The 16,417-nt window shown below is 34.1% G+C and overlaps 2 protein-coding genes and 1 non-coding gene across 3 annotated transcripts; 1 reads left to right on the top strand and 2 right to left on the bottom strand.

Annotated features, from left to right (window-relative positions):
* Positions 1–1,744: 1,744 nt before the first annotated feature.
* On the bottom strand, positions 1,745–1,851 carry LOC128197312 (small nucleolar RNA R71). Its single transcript, XR_008249699.1, has one exon. It is a non-coding gene; the product is annotated as a small nucleolar RNA R71 (small nucleolar RNA).
* An 8,676-nt stretch (positions 1,852–10,527) lies between these two features.
* LOC108339862 (uncharacterized) lies at positions 10,528–11,591 on the top strand. The gene is made up of 2 exons (XM_017577081.2): positions 10,528–10,804; positions 10,896–11,591. Exons 1-2 carry the CDS (start codon positions 10,630–10,632, stop codon positions 11,474–11,476), a joined length of 756 nt encoding a protein of 251 aa, XP_017432570.1. The 5' UTR covers positions 10,528–10,629; the 3' UTR covers positions 11,477–11,591.
* A 480-nt stretch (positions 11,592–12,071) lies between these two features.
* On the bottom strand, positions 12,072–13,899 carry LOC108339652 (uncharacterized). Its single transcript, XM_017576832.2, has 5 exons — positions 13,689–13,899; positions 13,385–13,599; positions 12,991–13,161; positions 12,669–12,904; positions 12,072–12,504 (listed from the first exon to the last, which is right to left on the bottom strand). The coding sequence occupies exons 1-5, from the start codon at positions 13,756–13,758 to the stop codon at positions 12,255–12,257; spliced, it is 942 nt and encodes a 313-aa protein (XP_017432321.1). The 5' UTR covers positions 13,759–13,899; the 3' UTR covers positions 12,072–12,254.
* Positions 13,900–16,417: the final 2,518 nt, after the last annotated feature.

The raw sequence follows: 16,417 nt of genomic DNA on the forward strand, positions 1-16,417 counted from the left end.
TTTTTATTAAGTTGTCAACTATCTATCTAATAAAAAAATACTTAATGGAATTACCAAAAATATCCACTCTATTTTATATTTTATTAACACCTACCTCAAATAATAATTTTTTCATCATTTGCATTTGTACACAATTTATAGTTTTACCTTTATAGATTTAGTTTCTTGCTCTACATTTCAATGTCGATATAAGAAGATATAAGGAAAAGAAGAAAACAAAAATATTGAGAAGTAGGTCACCATGTTTTCGGACGGTTGGTTTTGATGATCTCAGGGAACATTTAGTGTCATTTTTTATGTAACATCCACGAATAGTATTTAAAATTAATATGTTTCAAATTTCAAAATTCTTATAGTGTGAAAAATAATATTAATTAAAAACTTTCACATTTAAAACTTGGGAAATTAAAATAAAGTATCAACTTTATTGAAAATATTATCTAATTACATAATTTCAAAATTAATAAAATAAACAATAAAATAAAATAAATTCAATTACATCTATTTATAGTATAACATCCTTTAACAACATCTTGTTAACATAATCATTAACAATATAATATATACATAACAAAATCATTAACAATATAATATATACATAACAAAATCATTAACAATATAATATATACATAACAACATTCTGCTAACATAATCATTAACAATATAATATATATATAACAAATAAGCAACAACCTAATAACAAATATTCACTTACAACACTATCTTACTAACATTATCATTTCTATACCATGCTCCTCATCAACATTCTCATTAGTCATATCATGATTATACCATCAATATCATTCTTATCAACGGTCTTCAAACATATTATTATCACCAATCCCCAATATTATCATGAAGAACCTTGGTCTATCTCATGTACTTAACCTTACACTCCTGTTATACCGAACATACCTGCTCGAGTCATTTCGTCCTTGCGACTAAAAAACATATTTTCCTCCTTCACAAAAACTTATAAGTAAAAACGTTAACGCATCATGCACCTGGTATTATATTTAGCAAGGAGGCAGAGACTAGGCAAAACATCATTCTCTCATACAAAAAAGGTGCGACATTCAAATGTCACTTGGCGCCGCTGCCGGGGATTGATTTTAGTTGATATTAGTGATCTAATTAGCTTAAGATTTGAGATGTTAATTGTTTTTAGTAACGTATAATTTTTGTGCAGTGTTTTTGTGTCTTTAAGTTGTTTATGCGAGGTACTGTTGCTCCGGAAGATCTACTTTTTGATTCAGAAATTGAACGCACAACACGAAGCAACAGAAGTAGTGCAAGAAGAAGAAAGCGAGAAAGAAGAAAGGAACAGAGACGAATTGAGCAAGAAGAGGAGACATCAACAATGGCAGAAGAACCTGTTAGAAAGACTCTTCGTGACTATTCAATGCCAAATCCTAATAGTTATCAAGGGAGCATTGTGAGACCTCCTATTCAAGCTAACAATTTCGAAATCAAGCCTGCATTGTTGCAAGTCATTCAACATAATCAATTTGGAGGTGCAAATTCAGAAGATCCTAATTCTCACTTGGAGAATTTTCTGGCAATATGTGATACCTTGAAAATTAATGGAGTTTCAGATGATGCAATTCGTTTGAGGCTTTTTCCCTTTTCTCTACGGGATAAAGCTAAAAACTGGCTACAATCACAACCTCAAGGAAGTATTTCTACATGGGAGGATATGGCTACAAAATTTGTAATCAAATACTTCCCTCCTTCCAAATCAGCGAAAATGAGGAATGAGATCACCTCCTTCGTGCAGCAAGACAATGAATCCTTATATGAGGCGTGGGAAAGATATAAGGAGCTAATGAGGAAATGTCCACATCATGCTTTACCTGAATGGTTGCAAGTGCAGACTTTCTATAATGGTCTTTCACCCACTTTTAAGGCAATGTTGGATGCAGCAAGTGGAGGATCATTCATTTTGAAAACACCAGAGGAAGCTTTGGAGACTCTTGAATTAATGGCAAACAACACAGTGAATATGCAGTTTGACCGTCAAAATAGAAAAGCTGGTGTGTTGGAGGTTAATACATTGGATGTTATCTTAGCTCAAAACAAGTTGTTAACACAGCAGATTACAGATTTGACTCAGAAGATGAGAATTATGCAAGCGAATAATGTGAATACTAGATCTCTAGGGTGTGATTTTTTCGGAGGAATGCATTAAAATGGTGAATGTCAGGCAACTCACCAAGAGGTACACGTGAATGCAGTAGAACAACAACAAAACCAGTTCTCTACCAACTTTAATGCAAATTGGAGGCCCCAACAACCTAGACCTTGGAGTAATCCAATCCAATCTAACCCACCAAGGCCTCAATATCAATATCAAGCTCAGCCCAACAATCAAGGAAACAAGATGTTTACGTTGGAAAATGCACTAGAGAAGTTAACTATGCAAAATTCTACCTTTGTGGAGCAGACTTCAAATTTCATGAGTGAGACAAGAACAAACTTCAAGAACCAGGAAGCTTCAATAAGAAATTTAGAGAACCAAATTGGTCAGCTTTCAAGACAACTCTCTGAAAGATCTCCTGGCACATTCCCTAGTGACACTATACCAAACCCAAGAGAGCAATGCAAGACAATTCAATTGAGGAATGGAAGAGTGATAGAGAATGAAAAAAAAAGTGAGATGGAGGGAGAGAAAAAGAAAAGAGTGGAAGAAATAGTAGAAGAAAGTGCGTGAGTATGTCCCTACCATTCCATTCCCTCAAAGGTTGAAGAAGCAAGAACAGACGAAGCAATTTGCAAGATTTCTTGATGTTTTTAAGAAGCTCCACATTAATATTCCATTTGCTGAAGCATTAGAACAAATGCCAAGTTATGCTAAATTTATGAAAGACTTGCTGTCAAAGAAGAGGAAGCTTCAAGATGATGAAACAATTATGCTCACAGAGGAGTGCAGTGCAATAATTCAGCAAAAATTACCTCCAAAGTTGAAAGACCCAGGAAGCTTTGTCATTCCATGTGAGATTGGAAACATCACTGTGGGTAAAGCATTATGTGACCTTGGAGCAAGAATCAATTTGATGCCTTTGTCCATTTTTAAAAGGTTGGGTATTGGTGAAGTAAAGCCCACTATGATCACTCTACAATTGACAGACCGATCAATGACTTATCCTTATGGAATTGTGGAAGATGTTCTAGTAAAGGTGGACAAATTTATTTTCCCAGCTGATTTTGTGGTTCTTGACATGGAAGAAGATGCTAAAGTCCCAATCATTTTGGGAAGACCATTTTTAGCAACAGGGAGAGCATTGATAGATGTTGAACAAGGACAATTGATTTTAAGAGTGGCAGATGAGAAAGTCACATTTTCTATGACTGAAGCAGTGAAGCACAAACTTGACAGAGAGGACTGTTTCAAAGCTGAAATAATTGAGTCTCTTGTGTTGGAGGAGATAAAAGTCCATGTAAAGCAGAATCCATTAGAGAGAACTCTACTGTCAGGAATGGAAGCAAAGGAGTTGAAAAGAGGAAGTAATGAGGAAGAGGTATTGAACTGCGCTCAACAATTAGAAGTGCTGAAGCCAATATTCAATTTCACAAGAGGAATAGAAGATCTACACAAGGGTGAAAGTGGAGAAGTAGAAATGCCCAAGGTAGAATTAAAACAACTTCCTTCTCAGCTGAAATACAAGTTCCTTGATGAGCAAAAGCTGAATCCAGTAATTGTGAGCAATGAGCTTTCCTCTACTGAAGAAGATAAACTCTTAAGGGTACTGAGGGAGTATAAATCTGCCATTGGGTGGAAAATTGATGATTTGCAAGGTATTAGTCCTACTGTGTGCAGGCATAAAATTTATTTGGAAGAGGATTTCAAACCTGTGCGTCAACCACAAAGAAGGCTCAACCCAACTATGAAGGAAGTGGTAAGGAAAGAAGTCATTAAATTGCTAGATGCGGGAATTATCTACCCAATCTCTGATAGTGAGTGGGTGAGTCCAGTTCATGTTGTACCCAAGAAAGGAGGTATGACAATGGTGACAAATGAAAACAATGAGCTCATTCCTACAAGAAAACTAACAGGGTGGCGAATGTGCATAGATTACCGAAGACTGAATCAAGCCACAAGAAAAGACCACTTTCCACTTCCATTCATAGATCAAATGCTGGTGAAAAGGGAAGATCACTATTGCTTAGTCATGAGTGCTATCACAGGCTTGCAACCTCAACGTCTTCCAAATCCAGAGTTCACATTAGTGCGGGGTAAAGATAGATGGACCTTCTCTGCTTCTCAATGCCAAAATTCCCCTCCTCATGATCCAGAACCGTCATCTCACATACCTCTAGTTCCTCGGCCTTCTACGGCTGACACTCTTGCTCATATCCAGCAGTCCCTTACTGAACTCAAAGCACAACAACTCCTACATTATCAGGAGTTCATCCAATTTAGGGACCATCAAATTCTTCATTAGCAGAAGGTGGAACAACTCTTACAAGAAGTTCTCACCAAGCTCAACTCTAGTCATCACTAATCTTGTGAGTTCTAACCCCCTGTATTTTTTTTTACTTTCCATACATTAGGGACTTTGTAAATATGTAGGCTTAGGGTGTTTGTATGTATGACATCTTCCATTTTGCATTTGCATGTGCATTTAACGTTTATATGGAAATGTATCATTTTAGCTTTGCGTTCTATGTTTTGAACAATGATATTTTCTAAGCACATTGTGAATAGATTTCTGATTGCTTGTTGGGAAACTTCACACACTACACAGTGAGATTTGACACTAAGATACTAATGGAAGATAATACTTGGGGAAAAGATAGAAAATATTTTCTGTTAGGTTTCTATGGTAACACTCACTGCACTTGGTTACTGGAGAATTGTCTGTCCAATTTTAAATACAAACTAAAAAAAAAAAAAAAACAAAACCAAAACAAAAATATTGAGTGAATAATTTGACACCCCTTTGAGACTATATGTTACTGGGGAAGAGACACTCCTTTGAGACTGAGTGTGGCAAGTAAAAGACAAAATGAGTGGAAGATCCATGCTTAGTTGGCAGGTAAGTGTTTTCTAAGTGAGGAACCTAATAGTAAATCTTTTTCAAGACACTAAAATGTCAAATATTATCTGCCTTAATGTCTGGTGTCATACCTCAATTCAGTAATTGCACTTAGGGTCCCAATAAGTTAGTCATTATGCTTGAAATTTTGTGAAGTATGGGCTTGAGGAATATCATTGTTTGAACTGAACTTGAAATGAGATGGTATGTTTCCATTTAGGTTTTATATCATTCTGTGTGCATAATCATTATGTGTTAGTTGAATTCTCTTTGCTTGAGGACAAGCAAACGTCTAAGCATGGGGTATTTTGATGTGTGAGTAAATGTAATTGCATTCATGTCTTAGTTTAGGTCATTTGCATGCATAATTGCATTCATTGAAGGATTTAGTCATGGATTATCTTTGTTTCGGATCATACATTGGCATTTTGTGTTTTTATTGTAGATTGATGATTCTAAGTGCCAAAATCACAATTTGGGAAGAATTGATGTACAAGATACCAAGATGAAACCAGAGAGTTCAACAACCAAGCTGTGAACAGTCTCACAACCTGTGGATGTTGCTTCTAAATGGAGTTGCAAAACAGAAAGTTCAACAACTGTGCTGTGAAAGTTCCCACAACCTGTGGAGTAATCTGTGGATTCACGTAAGAAAACAGAATTAAAGCAGAGAAGAACACAGGCAGAGTGGGGAGTTTTCCATGGGCTGTGAAAGTTTCCAAGAGCAGTTATTGAGCAGTTATTGATCTCTTTTATGACTGATTTAAAGAGATTAAATTAAAGGAAAATTGGAGGAAGTTAGGGAAAAGGAAAACCACTCTCCTAAAAAGGAGGAATTTGTGGAAATGATGGGAGAGGAATGAACAACACGTGGAAGGGGGATACAAAAAGGGGATTCACGTACAACAAAGGGCTCTTCTTCTTCATCTTCTTCTTGGAGCTTTTGGCTGCAACTTTTTGCGGAACTTTTTGCTTTTTGATTTTTCTTTTCCATTATGCAGAACTAAATTTCCTTTTGTTAGTGGATTGATGTAGTGCTTTGGATTATATTTTCTGAACCTTTTTCAATTGATGTTAAGTTCATTTTAATTATCCCAGTGTTCTATTTATGTTTTAATGTCTATTCTATGAGCAGTTTCACAGTTGGGAGATTGGGAATTGCTTGCGTTTATAAATAGAACAGATTAGATGTTGTCACGATTGGGAAATTGGGCAGGACTAGTTAGTTTGAATTGAGATATGATTGTTTTTCATGATCTTGTTGAATTTGTAATTGGCCTAAGGGATTGGGGATTCAAATTCAAGGGATACGTTTGCCTACTAAGGGATTAGGGGTAAACAAGCTCTAAATAAACTCAAGGGGATAATTATAATTTACACATCGATTGAAAATGGGAGGAAATTATATGAAAAGGTATGAAATCAATTCTCTAACATTGTTTATATCATTTGAATTTCCATCACTTGTTTATGTTCATCATTTCACTGGATAAATTTCATCACTCAAAATTAAGTAAGTTAGTAAACTGGTACTCAACTCATTCAATCCCAGAGGACAATATTTTGTTACTACAATTACGATTGGTACACTTGCCAAACGTACATCATCACTCTCTTGTCACAACCAATTCTTCAATACTTAAATTTAACCTTTTATACACAAGATAAATATATACATATATAATAATAATAATGTTTGTCATAAATATATATATATATATATATATATTTTGAAACAATTATAGCGAGATTGTCATTATAATGATCATAATCATATGTCCTTTTTTTTATATAACATTAAGTATCTATATAGTTATATTTAATATCAAACTTTATGAATGTTTATTTCTATACAATAATATCTAAACACTACAACATCATCAAATATAATTGTTCACTCATTCATTATACCCACACATATAAATGTGAAATTATATTTTACACCATTTTTCAACTCCTTTGGTAGCTCTTCCACATTATAAAATTAACAATCACTAATATAATATTACATGCACTCACCTAACACATTTAAACTATGGTAAATTCATACAAATATTATTTATAAATATTTCTAATTTTTTCGGGGTGACATCATATGATAAGAGAAATTCCAGAAAGAAGGTTTCTAAGAATAAATTGATACTAAGAGAGAATTTCAACAAAGAGAAGAAGATTTATACCACTCAAAAACGGTTCTTCATGTATCCATTCACGTAATTTAGCATTCTCCTTCTTGTCACATGATATCATATGAAGAGACATTCCAGAAAAAAAGTTTATATGAAAAAAGGGATACTGAGAGAGGATTTCAACATAGAAAAGAATATTTTATATAAAAATTGTTCTCCACGTATCCATTCACATAATTTAACATTCTCCCTCTTGTCACATGATTTCTTGTGTCCTACTATGTTTTTTATTCTTGTTGATGTGTGTCTTTCATGCTTAACAAACTCCCTCTCCGTTATAACATCTTCATATGTTCATGTCACAATCAATTTAAAGGTTAGGTCTTCTTCAACCACATATTTTTCGTCTCATAATTATGAAAGAAGTTGTTTTAGGCTGCTATTATATTGTCCTTATTAGCTTTGTTTTTTAGTTTTCGTAGTCTTAATTTTTAGTTTTTTATTTGGACAGACTGGCTAGCTGGACGGGCGAGGTAGGCTAGCCAGTCTGGCTGTGCTGGTCAGTTGCACAAGTTGGATTCCAAAATCTATGAGTATGGTCTTGGTTCTCTGACCATGACCATTTATAAAATTACAAAATTCAAATAATTATGAAGCTTCTTCCACAATAAGGTCATTTTGCTTTTTGATTAAGAATGATTGTATCAATAGAATATAAATATTAGTCGTTTCTATTTTGATGTTTGATTGAATGTGTGTTTTGGTTGTATCTATATTTTTTAACTCAATTCATTTTGTGGATTATGTTCTCGTATTGGAGTTTTTGCTTTGAGTTCTGACATTAACATTGTGGTACGCTATGGACTAATTTAGAAGTTTAAAAATACATATATTTCTTTTAGCTTGTGTGTTGATGATTGTCTTTGTATTTAACTTATGTTATATTGAGATGTTATTATAATTGTGAGGTATTTTGTTATTGATGAATATTTGCAAAATTTAAGTTAACATATCTCTATGACAATGATTCCTAATTTATTCCTGTTTTATTGTTAGTGTAAACGGAATAACTGAAAATTAAAATTCTACAATTTTATGAAAAGAGAAAAGGAATTATGAAAAAAGAGCCAAACAGGCTAAAATATCATTCAAAGGATGCATAACTAGTTTTGGAAGGGAAAAAATGGTATGAAATTGATGTGATGCGAGAACTTATATTAGAAAGGAAAAAAAATGGTATAGGAAAGCAAAATAGTGGCTTGTATCTTAGAAACTTGCATGCCTTTAATTTAGCAATACTTGGGATGATGACAAATCCTCAAAGCTAAACACTTTATTGTAGTGGAGCCAACTGTAACATGAGGCAAAAGCACCGCATAGATAGAATTTGCTATTTTTAAATTATCAAAATTGTGATTTTTTAAAAGAAAAAGTTACGAATAAATGAAAATACAATTCTAAAAATGATTATAAATTTTTTAAAACTTTTATTAAAAATTATAACACTAACATGGCATTCTTAGTTCAATTTCCTTTTTAACCCTTTTATGACTTTTTAACCTTTTTATGAGTGCATCAAAATACATAAACACTCACTTTCTATTCAACATCGTTAAAACAATATTTTTATTTTAAAATATAAAATTAGTTTGTAATGAATTAATAAAAAGTGAAAATGCCTTCTTTTACTTCTTTACTAGGAATGGTGAAGGAAAACTGAAAGGTTCACTTATAAAATTTTTGTTTCATGTATATACATAAGCAAAATCCGGTTGAAGTTTTAAGTGAAATGAAATCTACTTACTTTTGGGTTATTTCTGCATAATTAGTCAAATTTTGATAATTTAAAAATTCTATTTGTATCTTGTGACATATAAGATGACATTCATCAAGTTTTCAAAGTTTTTTCAAAGTTTTTTCAAAGTTTTTTTAGACTATGTTTTTTTAGTTAAATTTTTGTAAGATCGAATTCCTTTAGTTGAGTTTTCTAAATCAAGTTTTTAAGGTTAAGCTCTTTCAACCGAGCTCTTGCAAGGTCAAGCTCATTCAATCGAGTTTTCCAAATCGAGCTTTAGGACAAACTCTCAAGGTCGAGTTCCTTTAGCTGAACTTTCACATTGTCATGCTCCTTCAGCCAAGCTTTCCAAGCTGAGTTCTCAAGGTCGAGCTTCTTCAACCCAGCTCTTGTAGGCTTGAATCCTTTAGTTCAACTCCTCCAAAATCGTGCTCCTCTAGGTCAACCTCCTCCACCTAAGCTCTCTTAGGCTAATCTCCAAGACCGGTCACAACATGGCCAAAATAGCATGACTAAACAAGATTACAACATGGTAGAACAAAATGGTCGATTGGTCTTAGCACGATCAAAATCAAACATGACTGGCCGATTAAAGCATGATCAAATTAACAATAGTAATGACAAATTAACCTCTTAATGTAAATTAAGGTATGATTGGATCGTCATTAGACCAATAAAAGATAAATGTTCATCACAACTACTATATATAAAGGTCTCAAGTATGACTTTAACATAACATGTACATAATATGACAATTACTAATTAAATGATCATCTATTGACTTTAGTATCAAAGTACCTTTTGGTAGGTACCATCTAAACACTATGGACAACATGGAAATCGAATACTGTAGATAACATGTGAACCAAACATTTTGAATATCGTGAAAACTAACTCGAGAAGTGACTCAACCTATCAATCTATAATATAATTCATTCAGTCAACAATCCCAAAACAACATTTATTTATTTTTTGTTTAAATCATAAGTTTTTTTTTAAAAAATGGTAAAGTAGAAATAATTATACATTAAATGGGTGCTGATTGTGGAGAGTTGGTGTTATGACGATGAATTTTCGCAACTTTGTGTTAAGAATATTACATTCTTAGAATGCTTAAAAAAGTTGTGATAAGTTTACTTGATATTAAAGAAAATTCATATAATATCTCTCTTTTAACCATATAAGAATAGAATAATACAAAAAACAACAAACGAATGGAGGGTTTTGAAATAATTAAGAAATTAATTATGTTTATTTACCAATTAAAATCGGCTTATCTATGTCTTAATTTTTCAATAATTTTTTTATAAAATGTCATTTAACACTGATACAAGGATAAAATAATTATTAAAAAATAGTTTTTTGTTTTTATAAAAAATTAAAAATAAAAAGTAGTAAAAAATAATTCAAATAAAAGTAAAAGAAAAATTTGATTGTCAAAATAGCATTGTTTTCTTTTACATCAACATTTTCAATTATTAAAATAACTTTTCAGAAGCATATATTTGAATGTATGAAGCCAACTATATTAATTGCATTTAAATATTTAAAAATAGTTATGAACACCAAAAATTGATATTCAACATGAGGAGGTGCAAAGAATTGCTTAGACTAGTAGTCAAATAAGAGAAACGTGAGAGGAAAAGAATAGAATTTTGAGAAGCAAAGAATGGCAGAAGTAGCGAAGAGCAGAGACGCTCGCCGGCGACGAAGAATCCTGGACCAAGGATCCGACCGTCTCGCCTTCATCACGGGTCGGATCCAAACACTCCCTCCCACGCTTCCCGATTCCGCCGCTTCATCTACCCAATCCCCCCATCCAAACACCACCCTTTCCGCTTCTGGTACGTTCCTTCGTTTTCTCCTTCAATTCCAGTTCCCTTTTCTGAAGCTCCGATTCTAATTTTTCTTCTTTACTTTCACTTCACCACTCAGATTCCATTTCGCACAATCTTCAACCCTACGGCGACGACCACGCTCCCAACACCGCAATCCAAACACCCCCCAAAAACCAGCCCGAAAGAGACATTGTGACTGTTCCAACTTCTGAAATCCAACCTGAACAAGTCCAATTACAACAACCGCCGCAATCGCCGTCGCCGTCGCCACCATACACCGAAGAACCCAAACGTTTCGTCACTCCGAGTGATATAACTCGTGCAATCAATTCCTCGAGGGTTACCCGACTCTGTTGTTCCGTTCTCGTGGCTCTTATGGTGCTTTTATCTTTTCTGGGCACAAATTTTTTCAGTACTGTGATCAGCTTTAGGCCACTCTACGTTGTTCTTGTGACCAATGCAACGGTTGTGATTGCGAGACTCTTTTTCGGGGTACAGAGGGATTCTGGAAGAACGTGGAGAAGTGGTTCTTCTGGTGATGGTGAAGATGAATATTCGCAACTTGCCAGGATGCTGGAGTTGTGCTTGGTGGCGAAGAATGTGGCGGATGCTGTGTTCATGGATTGCGCTATCTATGCAATCGTTCTCATTTGTGGTCTTTCTGTGATCAAAGCATGATGTGGAATTCTTGTGTTAGTTTGAACATTGAACTATTGGCTACTTTTCTTTTGGTTTTGTTATGTAGTTCGAAACTGATTTTTTAATATGATTCTCTATTTCCCTTTGGTTCTGCTATAGTTTTAATGGTCCGAAGCTACTCCCATTGTTGATCGGCATTTGTCTCTTCTTTTGGATAAACTTTCGTAGAATGATAAGAGCCATTAGGCTATAATGAGGGGAAATAACATGTTTTTCCTGGTAGTTAAGAAATGGATGTTCCTTTCAAAAAATAACATTTCTTTGACCGACTTGTTAATTAAAATTTAGCAAACAAAAATTGTATATCAACGAGTCTCCGTTCATGATTTTACAATCTCTGATAAATTTTAGTTAATAATATGTATAGTGTGTTAGAAGGAATATAATAAAGTGTGGCATTTAGATGTCTAATTTCGTTGATTATTACATAGCAGAATTTGACTATTTCTAGTTAGTGTTATATGATACCATCAGACTATCAGATACGTGTTGTTGTCATATTCGGTCTTTGGTGGTACTGGTAAGATTTTGCAAGCTTACTCAAGGGTCAAGTTCAGGCTGGGCCTAAAACTGGTAACATCAACCATCACAAATTGCAGATTTTATTTGATATTTAGTTCCAGACTTTATTACAACGTATACCCCCTTCTTCATGAACTGGAGGTATCAGAGCCGGATATTACACCGTACGTTGGATTAAGCAGATTAGAAATTAAACAAATCTTAATGGAAACATGCTTTTTTCCCCAGAACAGATTCAGATGCTTTGTTTGTCAATGAACTCAATGATGAGCTGGTTCACCTTGTCTGGAATTTGTTCATGCACAAAATGACTTCCTTCCGGAATATATGTGATTTCCAAGTCCGGCACAACATTTTTTACTGCCCCACCTCGGATATAGTCCTCCATGCCTGGAAACTTGAAAACATAATCTTTCTCACCCATGATGAGAAGTGCTGGATTTGTAACCTTTAGTTCACCTGAGCCAGTTTCCACATTGAGACTCCTGCATAAAATTGTCCAAATGCAATGTTATTGAAATCTGATGTTTATAAATAACATTTTATGTTTCTAAGGTTATCTGGAGTAGCATTACAGTTTCACTTTACAATGAATTACACCTCTGCAGTTTCGAAAGAAGGAAGGAAAATGGGAATCTGTTCTGTTTACCTGTAAGGAACCTGCAATGCATATCTGAATCCAGATTTTTCATATAAAGATGCATAGGTTGCAAGGTCTTCCTCAGAGAACCATGGTGGTAGAGGAGTAGATGGGTTGAACAAGTCCATGATTTCTTGATCATCAGCTGCTACTGGAACCTCACTTTTAGAGAAGAGAGTGTAGATGTTCCTTATCACCGATTTCACAGGAAACCGGCCAAAATCTGCTTCTGCTCTCCCAGGCTCCTGTAAATCGAAATTAGTCGGTGACTACTACCTAATATTTAAAATTGGAAGGAATATAAAACTATGATGCCATATTGAATTTGTACCTGCCACCTAGTAACGTAGAAGCCTTTTGGGAGAAGGTGGTTTTTGACAGCAGAGGGACCAGGAAGCAAAAAAGGAACGCCTAAAGTTATGATAGCACCCACTCTTTCTGGGTGCAAAGCTGCTGTAAGATATGCCGGGATTGCCCCAAAATCCTTGCCAACAAGGAAAGCCTGATGATATAAACAATTGTAACAGAGCATGCAATTAGTTCATCTATTCTTCAATCTCAGGGACATGAACTCAAGGAAAGAGGTACCGTTTCACTCCAAATATGGTGAGAAGGAGGTTAGTTTGAAGATCTTAACCGAAGATCAGAGATAGAAATATATACATTACACAATGGTTTATTTCACACACACACAAAACTGGCAAATTCTTAAAACATGTGTGTACCTTGGTTATGTCTAAGGCATCCAAAAGACCCACTATTTCATCAACTAGGTCATACATAGTTTCCTTTTCTGGCTCAGCTGGTTGCTGAGAGAGTCCATAGCCTCTGAAGTCAAAGGCAATAGCTCTATAACCAGCGTTTGCCAAAGCAATCATCTGGTGCCTCCATGTGTACCAGATCTCTGGGAATCCATGTAAGAATAGCACTGCCTTGGACCCTTCACAGACACAAATATGATTAAATTGAAGAAGATGCAAAATGAGTATTAGACAGTATTCGAACAGGGTTTTGAAGGAATTAGCGTACCAGTTCCAATCTCTGCCACGTGCAGCTTCAGTCCCTTCACTTCCACTTCACTGTGCTGGATCTTCTCCATAATACAAGGGCGGGTTTACTGCAATTCAACAACACTGTCTCAGAAAAACAGTAGAATTTCAAAGGAAACAGAGTGTCGCAGAAATATCAATGTCAACAGACTTGTTCACGGAATCTTTTGGAATTTTCTATGGTTTAAAAACATTATGTTCTATATTAAAATAGCAAAGCACTTTAAAGAATCAAAATGCTGCCAAAGTAGTAATGTTGCTAGGAAGAAGTGGGTGAACTCCTAGCCAATTGTAACATTTCCTGCACCCAAGGCCAATCACACGTATTCTAGATATATGACTTAAATACTATTTTAATATCTATTTTTGTCTAATTTATTCAACGTGGTTTAAATTATTAACTCTAACGGAAGAGTGTACATAATGATATTGTTTGCATGAGGTCTGCTATTTTTGCTCCCGTGGTTTCTTGATAGGGACAAAAATTAGAGACAAAAATAGTATTCAAACTTTCATATTTTTATATCACTATTATAATTTTTAAGGATTTAATTAATATTTTTACGTACATTTTCTTTACAGTTATTTCCCACAGACTTCGAGACCTCTTTTGTTAGTCTCAACAACCCGATACTCCCTCCCTATGCATTCTGCCTTTTTCCCGTAACTTATTTTGGTACTTTGTGAAAATTTAGCAGTATGCTACGATCATGGATGACGATTTTATTTGCCTATCTTTATTACGAATATGCTATGATGATTCCATGGTTTTATTAAGAAAACTAATTTTCATAAAACAGTTTAGGAGTTAAATATTTCTTTAATTTCTTATATATATACATTTTGTAAATATTTAAAATTAATTGTTTCAGTTATTTTAAAAAATATTTCTTTTGTATCGTCATTTACAAAAATGCATGGTAATGATATCTGCTTCCACAATAACTTGTATTATTAAAATAATAACGTGAAAATATATTTTAGTTTCTTTATTAAAATACTCTTAGTTCCTAAAATTTGAATAAATTTATTTTAGTCCCGCCAAATTTAGATGTGGTTTTTCGTATTTTTTTTTTGTAAAATTTACACTTTTAAGTTTCTCAAATTTAAAAAATAAGTTTTAAGTCCTTCAACTTTTTCAAAAAGAATTTAGCCCCAAAATTTAAAAACTGTTTTCTAAGTTTTTTAATGTGTAAAAATCTTGAAAACGTAAAGGTGGAGACACAGACTGAGAGTGGAAATCCACGGGATGTAATCTGTGAGATGTCTCGGAAGTTGAATGCTGACTTGGTATGGGTAGCCACGGCTATGGAGTTATAAAGAGAGCTTTCTTTGAAAGTTTGAGCAATTACTGCTCCCAGAACGTGAAGTGCCAAATTCTGATTGTGAAGAAGCCAAAATCACATGCAGGTACTGGGAACTAATATGTCAGTTTTCCCTTTAGAGTAGCTTTTGTAGGAAGATCTTGTTATGATTTAAAGCTTCACGTAAAGGCTTTTATTTTTGGTCTTGGATAAAAATATCTTTGAGAATTGATTGTCGTAGCTTGTAGATTCTTGATTTGGATAAATTCCGACCATTAGATGAGCTACCGGTGAATCCAAGTCTGACAGTTTGAACAAGAAAATATTAACCTCAAAATTTTGGATAAGGATAATAACTCGTTTTTTAGGTATTTATACTCACGGAAACAACGTCAACTTGTATTTTGTCAAGAAACAAAAAATAAAAAATAAATATACTGTATGGCTGGGTACCACTAAAGAGGGACGAATGGTTACATATTTTGGAATCCCCGAATTTGGACGAAATAGTACGAAGACCATCCGGTTCGATAAGGTTAATGGCCGAACAGTTTCAGCATCAAAACACTCTTTAAAAGACATTACAAATCAAGGTTAAGGCCAAGTATTAATTAGTGTATAATAGACCGAAATTGAGTCATGATTAGAGTTTCATTAATCTTAGACTTATATCAAAAACTATAAATAGAGGTAAAAGATAAGAGGTAGGTGATCGCATTTATTGTGAATTTAAGAATTTAGTCTGACCCCGACTGGATTAATTATTTACTTAAGCATCGGAGTACCTTTGGTAGCTACCCCAAAATTGGTTCGGAGCGTTGACAAAGGAAAATTTGGACTAAAGACGAATAGTTACCTGTGCAACTAAGGAATAAATGCAGGTGTGTTTTGTGAAGTTATTCAACCCCCATCTAAAACAATAAAGATCTTGAAAACGTAAAGGTGAATGCATCTCACTAATGACGTCCCTTGGGTTTTCACTCTCAGTCTATGTCTCCACCTTTACGTTTTCTAGATCTTTGCACATTCTCTTTGATTTATGTTTCTACACTCGAGTCACACCAAATTGTTAATGATTTACGAAGATGACATAAAAGACGAAATATCAATCCAAAAGACTTCCCAAGAAACAAATCTGGGAGATTGCTCCATGTAAATCTTTTCTTGCAAATCGTCCACTACAAGAAATATTGCAATTACATACGAATTATTACAAATAGATCATGATCTGTATGTAATGTAATAATTACATACGAAATTACATATGGATTATCCGTATGTAATAATTCGTGTGTAAAATCTGCACATAATGTACGCGCGTGATGGCGGGAAAGTTACCTAAGGAAAGTATCTGTATATACTTTCTAGAATCCGTATGTAACCTGGAACAATTTTTATTATTACA

Source organism: Vigna angularis, chromosome 5 (genome assembly GCF_016808095.1).
Source record: "Vigna angularis cultivar LongXiaoDou No.4 chromosome 5, ASM1680809v1, whole genome shotgun sequence".
In the NCBI taxonomy this organism is placed as follows: Eukaryota; Viridiplantae; Streptophyta; class Magnoliopsida; order Fabales; family Fabaceae; genus Vigna; species Vigna angularis.

Excerpts from the sequence above, each read along its gene's own strand:
- LOC108339652 (XM_017576832.2), bottom strand. The coding sequence starts at position 13,758 with ATGGAGAAGATCCAGCACAGTGAAGTGGAAGTGAAGGGACTGAAGCTG. Across the intron at positions 13,600-13,688 it reads CGTGGCAGAGATTGGAACTG|GGTCCAAGGCAGTGCTATTC; the intron begins GTACGCTAATTC and ends GTGTCTGTGAAG. Across the intron at positions 12,905-12,990 it reads TCTACGTTACTAGGTGGCAG|GAGCCTGGGAGAGCAGAAGC; the intron begins GTACAAATTCAA and ends TTCGATTTACAG.
- LOC108339862 (XM_017577081.2), top strand. The coding sequence starts at position 10,630 with ATGGCAGAAGTAGCGAAGAGCAGAGACGCTCGCCGGCGACGAAGAATC. Across the intron at positions 10,805-10,895 it reads CACCACCCTTTCCGCTTCTG|ATTCCATTTCGCACAATCTT; the intron begins GTACGTTCCTTC and ends TTCACCACTCAG.